Here is a 17425-nt window from a genome sequence, read left to right as displayed (position 1 = left end):
AGCCTACGAAATAACTAGACTTGACTTTAGTAACATCTTAATCAATTGATTTATACTTACGGTGTATTTGGTTTAACATTTTAAGTGTGTAATTTTGAAAATAAGCCTTTTAGAAAAAATTGAAGTATTTGACAACTCTTCCAAATTGTTTTTGAAACACTTTTAAAGTGTATTTTTAAATGGTTCTTTTATCAAAAGAGCTTAAATAAAAATGACTTTTTCAAAAAATATATATTTTTTTGTTTTGTCAATCCAAACATAATATTGGGTTGAATCAGATCCATTCTACACCGTTTATTAGAGAGAAACTATAGCGTTTCTTGTTAATTCCCCTAAAAAACGAAGAAGAAAAATGAGACATGCACAACATAATGAGGAATCAAAATCACTCTAAATGAGTCTGATGAAAAGCTGATCTAAAGAAGCCAGGCACTTACTCTTCTTAATGGGGAATGCTAGCTGATGTTACACTCAGAAGCATATTCTGTGGAATCTTCTTCAAAAGAAACATTGCCATCTAGGACTTGTAGATTATAAGATTCCCATTCATTTTCTTCATCGCTGTCGATATCGGCTGCGCTGTATCTTCTTTCGGTAAATGCAGATGCTTGTCTTCTTTGCAGGCGTAGGACATGCATGATAACATCAGGAGTAAGGGTCACCCGTGAATGGTCTTCTCTTCCTTGCCTATTGGACTCCATTATCTGGTCAATGATACATGTATAATGAGATATCTGCTCATTTCTTAAAAATTCATGGTTTCTCCTGATATTTGCAACTGATCATGTACGAGCAAGTTTTATGAGTTATATTCTTCTCGATGCAAATGGCAGCAAACGAATTATAGAAGAAGAGAAGCAGAATACAAAAAATGGTAGCAAAACCAATTAGAGAGAGCATTAAGAATATGCATAAAAGATTAAATATGCGACAATGTATCAGCTTGCTAAAGTTCTAATATACTTCTAGTCAAGGAGAGAACAAAATGAACCATAGGGACAATGCTCGTAAGAGAGGTGATATTTACTGGTTCAATGTCATCAGGCAACGGAGGAACATCACTAACCATGGGAGTCCATATCTTTACATTATTTTCAATACCACACGTAGCAAGAATAGGTAGGTGTGGATGGGGCTCGATATGATTTACGACATTACGATCACCCACCATTAATTTCACAAGTGGAGCTCCCTTCTTCTTCCAAATATATATATGACCACAATCAGAGCCACTCACAACATATTCTGCGTTGGGGCCAAAGAAATTCACCCCTTTAACTGTTGCTGAGTTTCTGTGTCCTGTGTAAACCTGTGGCTGTTTAAGTTTCCGCAACAAATTCTCAGACGAGACAGTCAATGGTGAGGGGCCTAGCCCCATGTTCTTCTGAAACAAATAAATAAGCTCGTCACTGTAAGTTACTAGCAGCTCACTTGAATTTGAGAAAGCCAATCCCGTGATGTGGAAATTGTTAGTTTGGATCAAATGGTGTGGGCAGAAAGTATCAAGAACTCTGTTCGAACTTGTAAATGCATCACCTCGGCAGTTCCTCAAATCATACAAGCGTGCATATTCATCTGAACCACCCAATGCAAAGTAATTTGGATTTCTTGGGTCAATTACAATGGCATTCAGTTCAACACTCTTAGGAGGCTGCTTGCTTCTTTCAGCAAAGGTGGTGCAATAGAAAAGTTTTCTCACAGAAGTATTGCGTAAATCGAACTGAAAATTAGAACAAAAAGGTCACATCATAAATGGAATTTAAAAACTTCAATAGAGGATCATACAGAAAATTCACTTACATGCTGCACAAGACCGTCTTCACCACAGCTGTAAAGCATGTGTGGGCTTCCAGGCTCCACAGCAAGTTCATGAACAGGGCCTTGATGCTCCCCCAACATTTTTGTAATAACTCTGCCATCACCCAAGACTTGCCCAAGTCTTACCTGCAAGAAAAAGAGAGAAAAAACTAGCATTCAAGTTGATAATATTTCCATATTTACAAAGATTGGAGAATACAAGTTGGGCCAAAACCAGATGCCACCACATACCTAACTTCAAATTGATATACAATACGGAAACTAAAGACATAATATGAACAAAAAAATTGCTCTAGTACAACCAACTCATTCTTCTACAATCTATAAACATCAACACATTAATTTTTCAATACACACCTTTTAATTTTGCAATACACACCTTCCGTTCTGTCTTCTATCTGCCAGTATCATCAGCAAAACCTGATATTTTTCTACGTACATAATAATTAAGTTATCTTTTACCCAACCTGGATTGGGAATAAAGGCAAAAGATAGACCAAGAAACGATGCTGGAGACATGAGAAAGAATGTAATTCATTATATAATAGTGACTTTTGCACGGAAGCTAATGGTAAAGACAGTTGCATATGGATGAGGACTGATCATGCAAGATTACGAGTTACAAATATTTCTTTCACAAAAGGTTTAACAATCCACATTATTTAACTATCTTTTAAGCCAACATCAACCGAAGTCCATTAAATTAAAAGGGAATCGAAGAAGCTCAAGACAACAAAGCCAACGCCACACAAATAAATGAAATGAACAAAAACTTAAGTAATAGAACCCCTTTTCTGGAAAATTATTCAATGTGGTCGTCGCATTGTAGCCGCCAATCCCTTCTAAATCCTCGGATGCACCATTAAACCACAAATTTTCAAAATCCCTCTTACATTTATCGGTATAAAACCGCCCGCCACATTATTCCAGCCCCTCAAATAATCGCCCCATTGTAGCGACTCCCCTCCAAATCCTAGGATGAACCATTAAAGCCCAAATCCCTCTTACATCTATCAGCATAGACAGCCCACCACATTATTCTAGCCCCTCGAATAATTTAACTTTATTGCCAAAGAAAAGGGTAAAACCAATGAACAAAGCTAAACAAGCAACAGCAAAAAGGTATAAATGGCAGGAAATGTCATTTTATATTATTCAAAATCACCTTCCCATCGGCAGCCGAAGTTACTATTTTCTGATCATCAGTGAATGGCATAATTTTGGTTTGGAATATGTTGTCGAGGTGACCAGAAGGATACGAAAACCTCTCAGAATTTCTTGCCCAATCCCACAATATGACTTTGCAGTCATCGGAACCGGACACGAGAAGATCGCCAGTCGAGTTAAACTCTACGGCGTTTACACAGCCATCGTGACCATTTAACTTCTTTTCAAGATTCAGCTGCTTTACAATAATCTGCATTCAGTTCAGTAAACAAGATGTGTTGCATTAACAGGCGAAGCAAAATTAAGAAGAAAATTGAACGAAGAAGTGACCTAACTAACTACACGAAATTCAAAAGTTAGCGATCACTGAACGGATTGAGAATGAAATGGGAAAATCGAATCAGAATAAAACGTAGAAATTTCAAGAACCTCTGAAGCACAGAATCTGCGAGAGAAGTTTCTTGATCGAGAAATACCGATTTCTCTATTGCAAATTTCAACTAACTCACAGTTCGTTCCTTCATAACAAGAATTCATCCGAGAGAATTTTTTCCACATGGATTTCGGAAAATTTCGAACGAAGGACGAAATGATGAAACAACTCTGCTGACAGAAAAATGTTACATATACCAACATCCAACGTCGCCACGTGTAAATAACTCCGTGTATTTGAATTCTTAAGAGAAAAAAAGGTTTAATATGTCATAAAACATTACCCTTCAGAAAAAGAAAATATATCATAAAATACTAGATACCAGCATATTGAATACATTTTAAAATTCACGACTCTATTCAACAGTTACATAAAAGTTAAAAAGATTTTTTTTATTACAATGGAGGGTAGGAAGAATCGAACAAACATGAAAGTTCAAGATTTTCTTCTTTTTAGTACCATAGAGGTCGCTAATGTATTCAAACATCAATTAACATATCCATAGAAAAGTTCCAGAATTAAACTTATAATTTAACTCATTTTTCTACACTATTGTTATAAATTTAAATTCTTTCTATATATTAGTATTAACAGTTAACACATCTTTCAATTAGCACTTTTTGTTTTTGTAATTTTTGTAATATGATGATGGAAGAAAAATTGGACAGGTGAAATCAAAATCGCCTACTCCTATTATGCAATTTCAAATGCTAAACTGTTTCTCAAAAAAAAGGTAAAGAAGGTCAAATCAAACGCTAAACTCTCTCCCTTCACCATCATAGATTAGATGGGTCTCCTCTCTCCACTATGACATTGAGATGAAGTGGAAGAACAAATATAACTACAGATAGATGGCATATTATTGGAAAGCAACTTCAAATGATAATAAAATCTTACAAATATATTTGAGGAAAGCTCTGAGAGCAATTAACAATTACATTCTGAAAATAGAAATAAAGGCACAAGTATCCGAAGAAAAAAAATTCACACAAGTATTTGTGCGTTCATTTTTTATGTAAATTCCTATTCAAGAACCCAAATACAGGAAGAACTACAAGATGTATGATAGAAGATATCCCCAGCTCCTCTTTACATCAACTGAACTACTGAACCTCAACTTTTGATATAAGAATATGAAAGGAAAGAGAAAAAAAAACATAAAAAAAGGGAAAAAAAAAAATCTATATCTCCAAGAAAGATTGCCATGGTTGTAATCTGAACCCTTTTTGCGTGAGCAGATCCAAAGAATGAGCCAGGATTTCATATTTCTAAGTCAAAATTGGGGATCGCAACTGTCAGATCAAAGTATCACTAATACTCTGCCAAACAAAATGGTTTCTTTTTTCTTTTCTATAAATGTTAGTTCTTTAGGTCCCTCGCTCGGCCTCCTTCTAACTCTTGCCCTTCCGAAGAACTGCCATGAGTCGCTTAATCTTCTTCCTCATCGATGGAGGCAAAGGAAAAAGGTTTGAACTTGTGGCCATCACCATGGTAGAATTTATTTTGAAATTCAACCCAATGAAGACGCAAGGCATGAAGGAACGCACTAAGGGTCTCCATCATAAGAAGTATGAAAGCAGTGGCAAACGAAAAAACAGCTAAGCCGATCAGCCGGATGACAAAGCTGTCATACCTATTGCCACAACAATATCAGTACTTGTACATGCTTGACATTCAATAAATACAAAAATTTGGTTTCGTCTCGAGCAGCGCAGTGAACTCAAAGATTAGAAGAAAACATTTCTTTCTTTCTTTTTTTTTGGTTTAGCTATGCCTCTCCCTAGAGAATTTGACGCAACAAGAAAGGTATTAGGCCAAATCCATGGCCTAAGGGAAATTCATCTCTTAAGGTTGAGAGAACTCTCTCCAAAAGAAGAGTAATGTTCTAATTCAAATGATATTCAAAAGTTTCTTATTATAACCTAAAAGAGGCTATTTATAGCCTAACAAGGAAATATGAAAATAACTAATTAAACACTAATTAATATAAATTAACAATTAAACTAAGGGCTTGTTTGGATTGACTGGATAGAAAAACATTTTTCAAAAGTCTTTTTATTTAAACTGTGTTGATAAAAACTATTTAAGATATGCTTTGAAAGAACTTCAAAAGCTATTTTTAGTGGTTGCCAAACACTTCAATTTTTTTTAAACACTTAAAAAGTTAAACCAAACACACCCTAAATATTAACTAAAATATACTTATCCTATAATTCTCCTCATCAGAATTTTGACCAACTAGTACGTACATGTGGCTTAAGAGGAGATAAATATGACATGAATTTTACGAGTTTAAAGACCCTTCGTATTTCCTTCATTATGCATGTTGTAAGAGGTCAGGTGAGTACCAAGAATGGTAATTGCAAAGAGAAGGAAATCTTAAACTTACCCCCAAGCTAAGAGGAGTACTTTCTCATAGAAAACTGTTGACAGTTCCGAGTGCGCCAAGCTGTACAAAGCAACAAATATAAGGCTCAGCTATATTACAATTATGAGATGGATGGAGGTTCCGAAGAAATAGCAATGCCATTAGAGTACCTTAAAGCCCACAGTCGAAGATATGATGCTGTATTTGAAACTGCACCCAAGACGAATTCTATGGAGTGAATCATTTGGTGAACAAAAATCTCACTAAAATTGAAGTCCTCTTGGTGCTGCCTTGCCGAATCAGGTTCCCCCTCAAGATCTATCTCAGTGGTTCCAAGCATCCCATATGTACGACCTTGAAATCTCTGGAATGTATCATTCGGTAAGGGGTTAGAAGTATTGAATCATCCAAAGATATATGTATATTTTTTAAGTTATATAGCTAGCAAAAATATCTAACTTCAAAGGAAACAAATACCAGCTTGACTAATCAGAAAACATTTTAAAACATTCGAAAAGGCTTCTGCGATGACACGGGAGAGAGTATTAAAAGTTGTAAGATCTAGCATACCTCTGTGTGAATCTTTTTCAAAATAAAGGGTTTAGGAAAAAGCATCCAAGGCACTGCAACTATAGCCAACATCAACAAGATAATCTGCAATGTTGAGCATTGCATACATCAGGACAGAACATTAAGTTTACATGGTCAGCAACAATAGAGAACAGAGTTAGAGATCATACTTGAAGAGGTCTTTGGCCCCAAAACAATTCGTTCTCACCAAGATCATCAAATGGGCTTAAAAACATGTAAATCATTACATGATAGAGGTCTGCTTGAGATCCAGTGCACCACTTGATGACAATGAGAAGAGAAAGATATCCAAAAAGGCTGTTAAGGAAGATGACTTGTGGTACAAACTGGTACCTGATAATATAAGATAGAGCGAGTTTCTCTTTAGCCTGCCTCCCCTATTTAAAGTCTGACAGCAACTCATTTTAAAGGAAGGACAAACATGAAAAACTGAAGGTGAAAGTAGAGACCTGATATCAAGTGAGCTTCCAGTAAAACGTGCATTAAAATAACTCAATATGATCCCTAAGTTCATTTGAGCAATACCCAACAGGATAGATAGCTTCATTTTAAGAGAGTTCAGAAAAGGAAGTTCTGAACGACTTCCTCGCCAGCTTGGATCAACACCAAATGGATAGGGATCACGGTATTTAACTAAGCCAACAGTGTGTGCATCACTGTCAATGATCAACAAAAATTAAAATCATCAGATTAGAAACAGGAAACCATCAGATTGTTTATTTAACCTTAAAAATTACAAACGGCAACAAAGCATCACCTGCATGAATTATCTCGACACTTGTAAGCAGATGCGCCAAATATATGATACGGAACAGAGAAGAACTCATTGTAGATCAACCCACAATAAATTGAAAATAGGGACATCAAAAGAAGAACATAGCGGCCACCAAATAGCATCTCCATAAAGCTTCCTAATTTCTGGTTACAATTAGATATGCATATTAGGTAATGTGACCACATATGGGATACCTAATTATGAAATAGATAGTCCAGACTCAGAGACCAGAGATTATTTGCTATTTATTCAGAACCAGGTAGATTACTGAAGCAACCAAGTTCCAGACGACCAAGTACGTATTTCAGTTAAATGGTTCTCAGATAATTATCAAGTAATCATCAAATTCAAACCATTGTCGTCCCAAAAGGCTAGTTGCTCTAGATATTCTTCTGAAAGATGAGTGTCCACCATGGGTGAAAAGATACATTTAGGGTTGTGGATAGGATATATTAGCAAGGACCTTTTTGACCTGCTGCGTCAACAGGTTTATAAGATAGGAATCAGAAGCAACGAACTGGTTAAAGATCCATTTATCCTTTCACCCCATGGCTCGATTTCATCAATTTTCTCCCTTTTCTATCTCTAAAGCAATTGAAGTTTCAATGATTGATTGAAAGATTGTGGAAGATTTTTCTTTAGATGCAGCTCTTTAACTGATGTAATAAGAAACGCATCATCCCAGTTGATGATAATAGTGAAGGAAGGTTGACATGGTCACCTGCTTTAAGAACTCCACGGGTGAGTAAGTGTTATGGCTTCAGCTTCACAAGTGCTTTTCTAAATGAAAGCAAGTGACAATCTGCAGGGTATGGTAATTGATTCTACAGATTTCTTTCATCTAGACTGCAATAACTAACAATGAGGATTCTGCTCAATTGTTAAAGATTTGAAAAAATATGATGGAGATATATAATATTCTTTCAGAATTTTGAGTTTGCAAGGCAAGGATTTTCAATCCATAAGAGTTGGAAAATGAAATTTAAATAGTCGTGTTTAAAAACAACAAAATTCTACCAATGTTTTCAGCAAAAGGTTTTTAAAAGGGAAAAGAAAAGTAAAACAAAATCAATGTTTTTTTAAATAAAAAAACTGACTTTTACGGAGAAAAAAAAATTGAAATAATATATGGGCAAGCTAAACTACAAGAAAGGACTCCCATCAAGATATCAAGAAAGACGGATAATCAGAGAGAATGGTTACAAAAGTGCTGAGGAACAGCGGCCCAGAAAGTAACAAAAATCTAATAAGGGATCAAACACCACCAAAAGAACTCCCACACCCTCCCAAAATTTGATTGTTTCTCTCACCCTTAAGCCCCCACAAAATAGTACACACCCCAGCCGACCACAAAAACAACCTATTACCATGGGAAGGCAAACGGAGAATAAACTCCTCAATGAACTAACTTGATAGTACATAAAATGTGTTGTTTCTGAGGCTTATCTTTTGTTAGTTTTGTGTTTGATTGTGTGAGTTTCACGGGAATATTTGATTATTTTGTAGATATTGAGCACTTTAAGAAAATTTGACAAATTAGAAAATTATGAGAAAAATAAGCATTAAATCAAGAATTTTCAAAGCCCAGGTGATAAAGAGAACGAAATCAAGCCAAAATCCTGAGGGGTGGCGTCTCGATGCTTGAAGAAGAAAATGAAAGAAAGGGAAAAAAAGAAGGCAGTCTGCGACTCCAGGCCATTGTGAGGGCTTTTTTTCTGGGAGTTTTTTGTAATTCCCACTTCTAGCTTTGACATTTTGTCTTTTTTAGGTTTCCTTTGCATTCAAACAAAAGTTTCTTTATTGTTTTTTTTCCTTTTTTTTTTATATCCGTTAATGTCCAGGCCAGTTTATGCGCACCTCAACTAGTTTCACTGGACAACCCGTCTGATCCTACAACATTTGACAAATAAATAAAGATTCTTAAAGTCATTAAAATTCTTAGCATATGATTTTCTAGTCCTCGTTGACAATAGTAATGTGTGGGAATACCACAACTCATGGTGTATCAGCATTGAAGTTTCATGTTTTTAAAGAACAAGCAGTAAAGTAATCTTATTCTTCTGACCATTAGTGAAAAATTTAAAGCATAACTATAATATTGAAGAAAAATATTGTATACCTGATTATTGAGCTTACTTTCACGAGCTATAAGAAATAAAGCTCCAAGCAACAAGCATATTCCATGACCCCAATCCCCAAACATCACTGCGAATAGGAATGGAAATGTAATAACAGTGTAAACTGCAGGATTTGCTTCTTGATATCTAGCAACACTGCAATTTCAAATTAGAACGTTAAACTCAAACTATAATTAGTAGAACCAGAAGTAAAATATATATGACGAAACAAGTATCAACTAGACCTTACATGAACTGTAATTCCAATTAGTATAGATCATCATTGAAATCTAAAAGCATATAATTTATCCAAAATAATATGTCCCACAAATTTTACTGGTTACAAGCCATGTACATGCTGCAGGACCGTAAAGGAGTATGATACAACAGCTTAATACTTGCACCGATAAAACTCTGGCACATGAAGACACTTACAGCCATGGACAAACTGCCAAAAAAGGCCATATGCCCATTCCCTAATACCCCTAACCTCTTCAACTCTTTCCTCTAGATGTCATCGTCCTAATTCCTAGACAGTATGGTATTTGGATTTCGAGGTATGGTATAGAATCTTTATCTGTTTCTTTTTTTATTCCAGTTCATAATCTTTTGTGATTTTTTCCCAAGATTTACAAAGATGTAGATATTTTTGTTGCCACTTTTATAGATTGAAATCTCATACTTGTCAATAATTTCAGAAACTTGTTTCCATTTTCGAAATTTGGATTCTAGTACAAATTTAGTTTTAAGAAAGGTGGAAACTATATCCAAAAAATGGTAAGAAGCAAGTATAATTTTGAAAAACAAAACCATTATCAAATACAGCCTTAATATTTCAAGTCTCAACAAGAAACTCACCCATAGGCATCAACAATTTCTTGAAAAGCACTTGTCAAACGGTTTGTTCTAAAATATGTAGGAGGGGATTCAACCGTATCCATCACATGAAATATTATCCCCACTTGTGAACTGCTATCAAATGTTGCTCGCTGCAGTGCCTCCTGAATCTGTGAAATTATTATGGAACAAAAAATCCTACAATGTTAACAACAGAAAGGTTCCATGAAGTAGGACAACAAACAATATGTCCAACTGCAAAGCTAGGTTAGCCAATATCACAGGATACATATGAATGTTATAATGACTGGTACAACAAGCTACCTGAGTTTTTGCAAAGATTGGGCACCATCCTTCTCCAACGAGACATTTTTTAGTGACATCAAAATTCAACATGTTCAACGTATCATATACAGCCTTTTCCCTTCTTACCTGAGAAAAAATGAGAGACACAATATCACAATGATGAACTGAACAATTTACAAATCTGCATATCTGACGTCAAAAAATCAACTTAATTTCCCCAAGGATTAGAAGCTTGTCAATGACTCAATGTGCACACTTCAAAATTTGAAAGAAGTTTCAGATCACAAGAGAAAAGTAACCGTACTTCTCTTACTTCTTACCATACTCATCCATTTAATCAAGTGAAACCCTATTGATGCAAGAGCCTCATTTCGGTGACGGATCCCAGCATCTAAAGTGGCCTCAAGTTCAGTGAGGCGAGAAGACACCTGCAGCCGCATACAAATTGAGGAGGTCAACAATACTTTTATGATGAAATCAAATAAATGTGTAGAGAGTTGCGGAATTGAGTTATATTAATTAATTTATTTCAATTTTTAATACTTCTAGCTAGCCTAACACCATTGGTAGTAGGCCAGGATTTAATTACTGCAAGTAGAGCTTAATAGTTTGTCATTGATGCATTACCGATTCAAATAAGGGGACTGCAAAATGAAATTCTTTAGAATTTTAATTGAACCAGAAACATATTTCTTTTTTGGAAGTAACAATGACAAAATATAGACCAAATATGCAATTCTTTTTCAACAACTTTTTGAAAAACCAACTCACTTCTCTAGTTATCTGCCTTTGTTTCGTTATATCTTCAGGAACAGGATAGCAATTTGCTCCAAAAGCCTCACAGATCTTCAAAACTTTGTTTCTGGCCTGCTCCCCAGAGAAAAACACAACAAATACTGTTTTCTCAACCTGAAATGATAAGCACATAGGTTTAAATAACGACTGATGGAAAATATTTATTTCAAAAAGCATTTGATAAAAAGCGATGGAAATTGGAAAAGTTTATTTTTGAGTATTCCATTTTCTCCATATGAAGACTAGAAAAAGGGTTTCCCGTTGGTCAATGAAACTTGTTACATGCCTGTTCTTCCTAGTTTCTTAGGAAAATTCTCAAAACAGAGGAACCTTGGAATAAATATAAGAGGCCCCTGGTTAGTAAGCAAATCTTAAGGAAACTAAATGTTCAACAAAATACATCATTTCATGATAACTAACCACAACAAAGCAGATTGGAAAATGCAAATAAAAAGAGGTCGCACACTAGGTCTTGATCTAAAACCAAAAAACAAAGTCAATGGTAAGGGTAAGGGTAAGGAGAAGACCATTTCCGTAGATATGGGATCCATGATCTGTACATCTGCTGGTGCCTGATTGAAAAGCATATTTCCCCTAGTTGCACGAAACAGCATCCTTTCAAATCTAAGAACTTTGGATTTACAAATAATTCCACAAATAAATCTCAAACCAGATTGGTTGGATGGTCCGGGTCTCATTTCCTACAAAATAGTGCAGGTATCAGATAGCCATGCATAGGAGGTACAATAACTAAAGTATGAAAAATCTACCTGTTCAAGTAATGATCCATCCTCAACATAGTTATCATTCAAGAAAACATTTTCATTCAATTCCCTTTCTTCTGAAACTGAATGGCTATTACTGGACACCAGAAAGACGCTTGCCTGAAATTGCCAGACAAAAAGATATTAAAGAAGTTACTGAAAAAATAAGTGAGAAAGATCAATAGCTGGTCTCTGCTCATTTAAATTCTAGGAATAGAACTATTACATGATTGTCATGCAGTAGAACATTACCAAAACCAAATTCATAATTCATGAAAAAAATTAAGGGGAGGATCAAGAAGCCAATCAGTTTACCTTTTGCAATACCATCTTGAATTCTAATAGTTCATTATATGACTGTTGAAGTTTCTCGCTGTTAGAGTTCATTTCAATCAGCTCATGCTCATGATCAGCCAGTCGTATCTGACAATAAAGAAACCCAGAAAATGCAATTAAATGCTGAAATAAAGCAGTCCTGACATACTATAGAGACTGCTCTATTCTGCCTTCAGGCAATATTTGCAATTTGGCATTGTTGTTTGCAGTTGCACCAAATCATTGAAGGCATGTTTATGGAAATTCTTCTGGATACATATGGAATGAAATTGAGATTCCTAGCTTGTGCAACCATATACTGAGTCCCATACATCAATTCTCGAATACCATATAAATTGGAATCTCGTCCATCCTGTCTACATTCCACTAAAGATGCTGAATGTGGAACCACTCTCCCCTTCTGCACATTCATTTATTTCCAAAAGTTTCCATTTCCTTTACCGTACTTTTTTTTTTTTTGGATACACTAATGAAACCAATAAAATACATAAACTTAGATTGATGAACATTGATTGAATTTCTATTGATAAATTAAATTCATTTGGATTAATTATCTCATTCCAATAACACTCTGATTTAATTGATTTATTTATTATAACTAATATTATGTAACAAATGAATAAATCAGAAACTAGTCATTGAACTGTGATAAGAATTATAGATATATAAACCGCTAAAAAAGGGTATATAATTTTGTTCTATTCCATGAATAGCTAATTAAGTTTATCTATTCAGTAGAAAACTGTTAGAAGATTACGTAACTACCTCTATTTCCTTCATATTGCAAGACAGATGTTTGATATAACATTCTTTGAAACCAAATTACAAGTTAGTTAATGTATTTATGGTGTTCCTCATTAAAGAAAAATTATAATAATAATAAAATAAAATGTATCGAGTATGTGAAATAATATGTTGTTATATATAATAATAGTAGTAAAGGTTATGAAATATAATTTATTTCCATTTATTAGTGTTCGTAAGGCTATATCTTTGAAATAAGCTACATGTTTTGCAAATAATGTATTTTTGGCAACAACACAAAATTGGAGCTTTTTTTATTACAAGGAAACAGACCTTACCTTTACAAAGAATAAAATAACAAATGGGGATGGGTTCACCAAATCAGGAGGCAAGGAAAGAACATTTTAATAAGCGAAGCTTACAAAAGGACCACAAGTATCATAGAATTTTGAGTCCTCTAATAAAAGTTTCATGCAAAACCAGCATTGCAGTCGTGAAATTCTCTACTAATAGCTGCCTATGGGTACTTTACATATCCTCCAACTAATCAAGCATTTGAATGCAAAGGCAGAAAAGGGGAATGCTTGAAATTTACCTCTAATTCCTCTAGTTCAATATGTTCTTGAAGAATTGGGCGTGTAGATGCCAGTACACCAGCTTTACTGATTTGATCTTTGAAAAATCTTAACTTCCTTGACATCTCTGCACATCGCTTTACCTGTGAAAATCTCTCAAACAATAAAACAACCAACATTTATGAACATTTGAGACACGGCCATGCATAGACTTGTTGATCATAAAAGAGAAATTTTGAAATCAATAAGTTAAAATAACTGAAGTGACACCTAAATCAATAATATGTTATAAACCACTGATAGGTGGTTTCCATTATAGGGATTGGTCGCCAACAGTTGATTGGAGGGGACAGAATTCAAGAAGGAAAATCATTAACTAAAAAATTTTAAAAATAAAAATAAAAATAGTTCAATGCCACCCACAAGAATCAATTAAATCTGGAAACAAACAATGTACAGAAAACAATACTCAATAAAGTTTCGAAGTGAATGTCGCAGAAAACCTATCAAATCTGCCAACAATCAGTTACAAACGATAAAGCAAACATGTCATAGAGGTTCCTCTTCACAAAGTATAGTAGTTACCTGGTTAACAAAGGTTCTCTGGAAAGGACTTTTGTCCACGTTTAACTGCCAAGGAGGGAAAGAAAAATGTGATTTGAAAATTTTATCCAACCAACAACAAAAAGAATAAAGTATCGTCCCCAGCATATTTATGTCCATTAAGAGACAAGCAAATCGAGTTACTTCTAAAACATTGTATCAAACAGTGATTATCTAGCACTACAGCTTGAATAGTACACAAACAACTTCTAACAAGTATAATTTATCCCCCGACGCTTGATCCATTAGATTCTCAAATAGTCAAATGCATAGAGCATCCCGATGACGCATTTTATATGCTGCTGTGTCAACGCATAAATCCAACTGGTGACTTATTGTGCAATTCCGAGATCGTTGAACTCATACATAAATTGCATATAACACACTCTCACACAATTACTAGATTTGCACAACACTTGAGCAACCAAGTAACCTATAAACTAATATTAGAGTTCAATATCCATCTAAATTTCTACTAACCGCTAATAAATCAAAACTCATACTGTTGAATTCGTTTAAAGAGAGGGCGGAGAAGACAACTAAGAACTGAGAATTCAACGGCAAAACCGGTAATTCTTCCACGAAAACGCTGATAAAACATAGTAAAAACGGCTTATTCTTAACATCCACGCTAAATTTCTAACAATTGCAGTGAAGAGAGCAGGAAAACACAACACCAATCCCTTCCTCCATCAATTAAACATCAAACGAAATGACAAAATTAGTACGATGTGAAGAATTGGAAACATACATCTCTAAACTGAAGGATGCCAAGCTCGCCAAGGTATGAAATGGCTCGATGAGCGGACTCAACGGGGATAATAAGCTGGACAAAAGTCATCTTCTCGGAACGCATCAGATCCATTGGAGGTATATTGTCCAAGAACTCTTCCATGATTGATTGTCACCGGAAACGAAAGAGAAACCGGCGGCGGAGGATTGAGATCTGTTGAGTCTCAGATCTGAAGCTCCGGTTTGTACAGTACCTTGGTCCGCGTGGGGTAGGAGAGTGAGATTTCTGGTGCGTCAATTCTTCAGTTTTCTCCTTGCAACTGCCATTACTAAAGATGAAAAAAAGGGGCGAAGGAATTTTTGTATTAAATGAAATAAACGAAGAAATTTTTTGTATTAGCAAAATGAAATGAATGCTTCTTCTTCCTTTTTTTTTTTTTTTTTCTCTTTTTTAATTTCCTAACGTCGAATCAAATTTTGTAAACGAATATGGTCGCAAGCCCAAGAAGTGGTTCCATTTCTATAGGCACATGCGATGTGAATTGATTCATTGATACGTCTTAAATGTGGCGTATACAATACATTACTATGCTTTTCCATTTTCATACACACATACATACATATATAATATTAAACGCATATGAAATTTATCTATCTTTGTGCAACCCACACAATTGTCGGTCAATGTTGTTTGTCGATAGATTCTTTTTTTTAAAAAAAAAATAAAAACTTTTTAATATGTAATTGAAGGGAATGCATGAAGATGGATGTAGTTTGACATGCACTTAGTGTTACAAAAATATATATGACTAAACAAGTCAAAGTACTCATTTAGTAGTATTGACGTGTAGTTCTTCTTTTGAGATTGGAGGTTCAATTCTTACCAACTGTTCATTATTGCAATTGTTGTACTAAAATTTTTTTAAATGAGTTCGTCAATTCAAATGTAGCTAAATAGATAAAGACACACTGTAATTATTGAACTAAAAAAATTATAATTATTTGATAAATAAGTATATTTTTACATATTTAGGTTCAATTGGGGAAACAAACTCAACAATTGAGTTTTTTTATATATAGTTATTGGTACTTGAATTTCCGTTTGCACTGGGCTTCACTATGAGTGCTTGATAGTCTTGACCTCCAGCATGCTTCCCTCTCATCTAGTCTCATTCTCATTTGAGCTTACCTCCATAAAAGATCATTTAAATAGTATGATACCAAGTCTACTGCACTTTGATGCTTAAGTTAGTTTTATGAATGAGTGGTTCAGCTAAGCACACGAAAAAATAAGGTCAGGTCTCTCTTTTTTAGATTAATTACTCTCCCCCTCAGGTACTTAAATATGACTATTTATAAATCAGTTCTCTAACTCATGTCTACAGTTGCATTTAATGGTTGTGGTGTCAGGGACTTTTCCAATGCTCGAGATTGCAAGACGTCGGTCTACCCTTTGAGTCACTAAGATATGGACCTTTAAAATGATAGTATGTATATCTTTTTTATTGAATTACTGCGATTGAATTAACAAATCTACTTCCATTGATTTAACAATTTCTTTCCAGAATAACTAATAAATATTGAAATCCTATGTAATCTTAACAGAAACTTGAGAATTATAATCATATTGGCGGCTTGAGAAAAATCCACTTTATAATGCATAGTTAATTAGGTAAATAATATTGGTCACGTTTTGTGTGAAAGCTAGAAGAACCGATGCTTTCTTTGATGTTTTAATTCTTTAAGATATCGTTGTGTAAATTGAAAGTAAAAATTGGCATGTACACAACTTGTCTAAATATTTAAATACTCAAATTCATATTCATATTTGTTGTACTAAAATAATAATATTTTTAAATTAAGTAGCAATAGTCAATTCGTCTCTTTAACACAAATACTCAATCAATAGATCATATGTTAAATATAACCTTAAACCAATAGGTTATATGTTCAAATTTTTCATTTCACACTGTTTAAGTAAAATAACCAGTGACTACATTATGAATCAAAGATCAACGAACAAATTAAGATATAAATTATTTTTAAAAAATTGTCAACTTATATAGTCACACCATTCAAGATACTAATAACTTAGAAGTCGAGTTAAAGTGAGCATAATACAATAATATTTATCGTAGATTTATTTCCTTGAGATCAAAATGTTCAAATCCTCATTATTCTTACTTGTACAAAAGAAAAAGTATTTAGAAGGCTATGATACATTACGATAACAAGTTAAAAAAAAAAAAAAACTAAGTTAAAAAATAATATTGGTTTCGATATTGAATTGTAGTTTGTATCAATTAGTCCACATACTTTGTAATGTATAACAATTTGGTATTAGTGTATAAAGAAAGATTTGTTTTTATTTTTATAAATTACGACTATCATTCTTACATTAATTGACCTATTGATTTAGTGATTAGAGTGTCATGTTAATAATGCGAAGGATGTCGGTTCAAGA

The 17425-nt window shown here is 34.2% G+C and overlaps 2 protein-coding genes across 4 annotated transcripts; both read right to left on the bottom strand.

Annotated features, from left to right (window-relative positions):
* Positions 1-317: 317 nt before the first annotated feature.
* LOC120089329 (DDB1- and CUL4-associated factor 8) lies at positions 318-3602 on the bottom strand. 3 transcript variants are annotated; one of them, XM_039046766.1, is made up of 5 exons: positions 3415-3602; positions 2984-3235; positions 1801-1944; positions 1169-1720; positions 318-704 (listed from the first exon to the last, which is right to left on the bottom strand). In XM_039046766.1, the coding sequence occupies exons 1-5, from the start codon at positions 3541-3543 to the stop codon at positions 456-458; spliced, it is 1326 nt and encodes a 441-aa protein (XP_038902694.1). In that variant the 5' UTR covers positions 3544-3602; the 3' UTR covers positions 318-455. The 3 variants fall into 3 exon arrangements, with proteins under 3 accessions (XP_038902694.1, XP_038902693.1, XP_038902691.1); XM_039046765.1 differs by having other exon boundaries at positions 1067-1720; positions 3415-3601; XM_039046763.1 differs by having other exon boundaries at positions 1028-1720; positions 3415-3599.
* A 678-nt stretch (positions 3603-4280) lies between these two features.
* LOC120088180 (V-type proton ATPase subunit a1) lies at positions 4281-15442 on the bottom strand. The gene is made up of 18 exons (XM_039045294.1): positions 14981-15442; positions 14212-14256; positions 13647-13769; positions 12287-12394; positions 11978-12091; positions 11735-11908; positions 11184-11321; positions 10733-10840; positions 10431-10538; positions 10128-10276; positions 9272-9425; positions 7135-7295; positions 6827-7033; positions 6527-6710; positions 6357-6440; positions 5957-6150; positions 5808-5867; positions 4281-5051 (listed from the first exon to the last, which is right to left on the bottom strand). Exons 1-18 carry the CDS (start codon positions 15122-15124, stop codon positions 4847-4849), a joined length of 2460 nt encoding a protein of 819 aa, XP_038901222.1. The 5' UTR covers positions 15125-15442; the 3' UTR covers positions 4281-4846.
* Between the last annotated feature and the right edge of the window lie 1983 nt (positions 15443-17425).

This window comes from Benincasa hispida, chromosome 10 (genome assembly GCF_009727055.1).
Source record: "Benincasa hispida cultivar B227 chromosome 10, ASM972705v1, whole genome shotgun sequence".
NCBI classification, from domain to species: domain Eukaryota; kingdom Viridiplantae; phylum Streptophyta; class Magnoliopsida; order Cucurbitales; family Cucurbitaceae; genus Benincasa; species Benincasa hispida.
The sequence above is the reverse complement of the archived record's forward strand: the minus strand, read 5'-3'. Positions and strand labels throughout refer to the sequence as shown.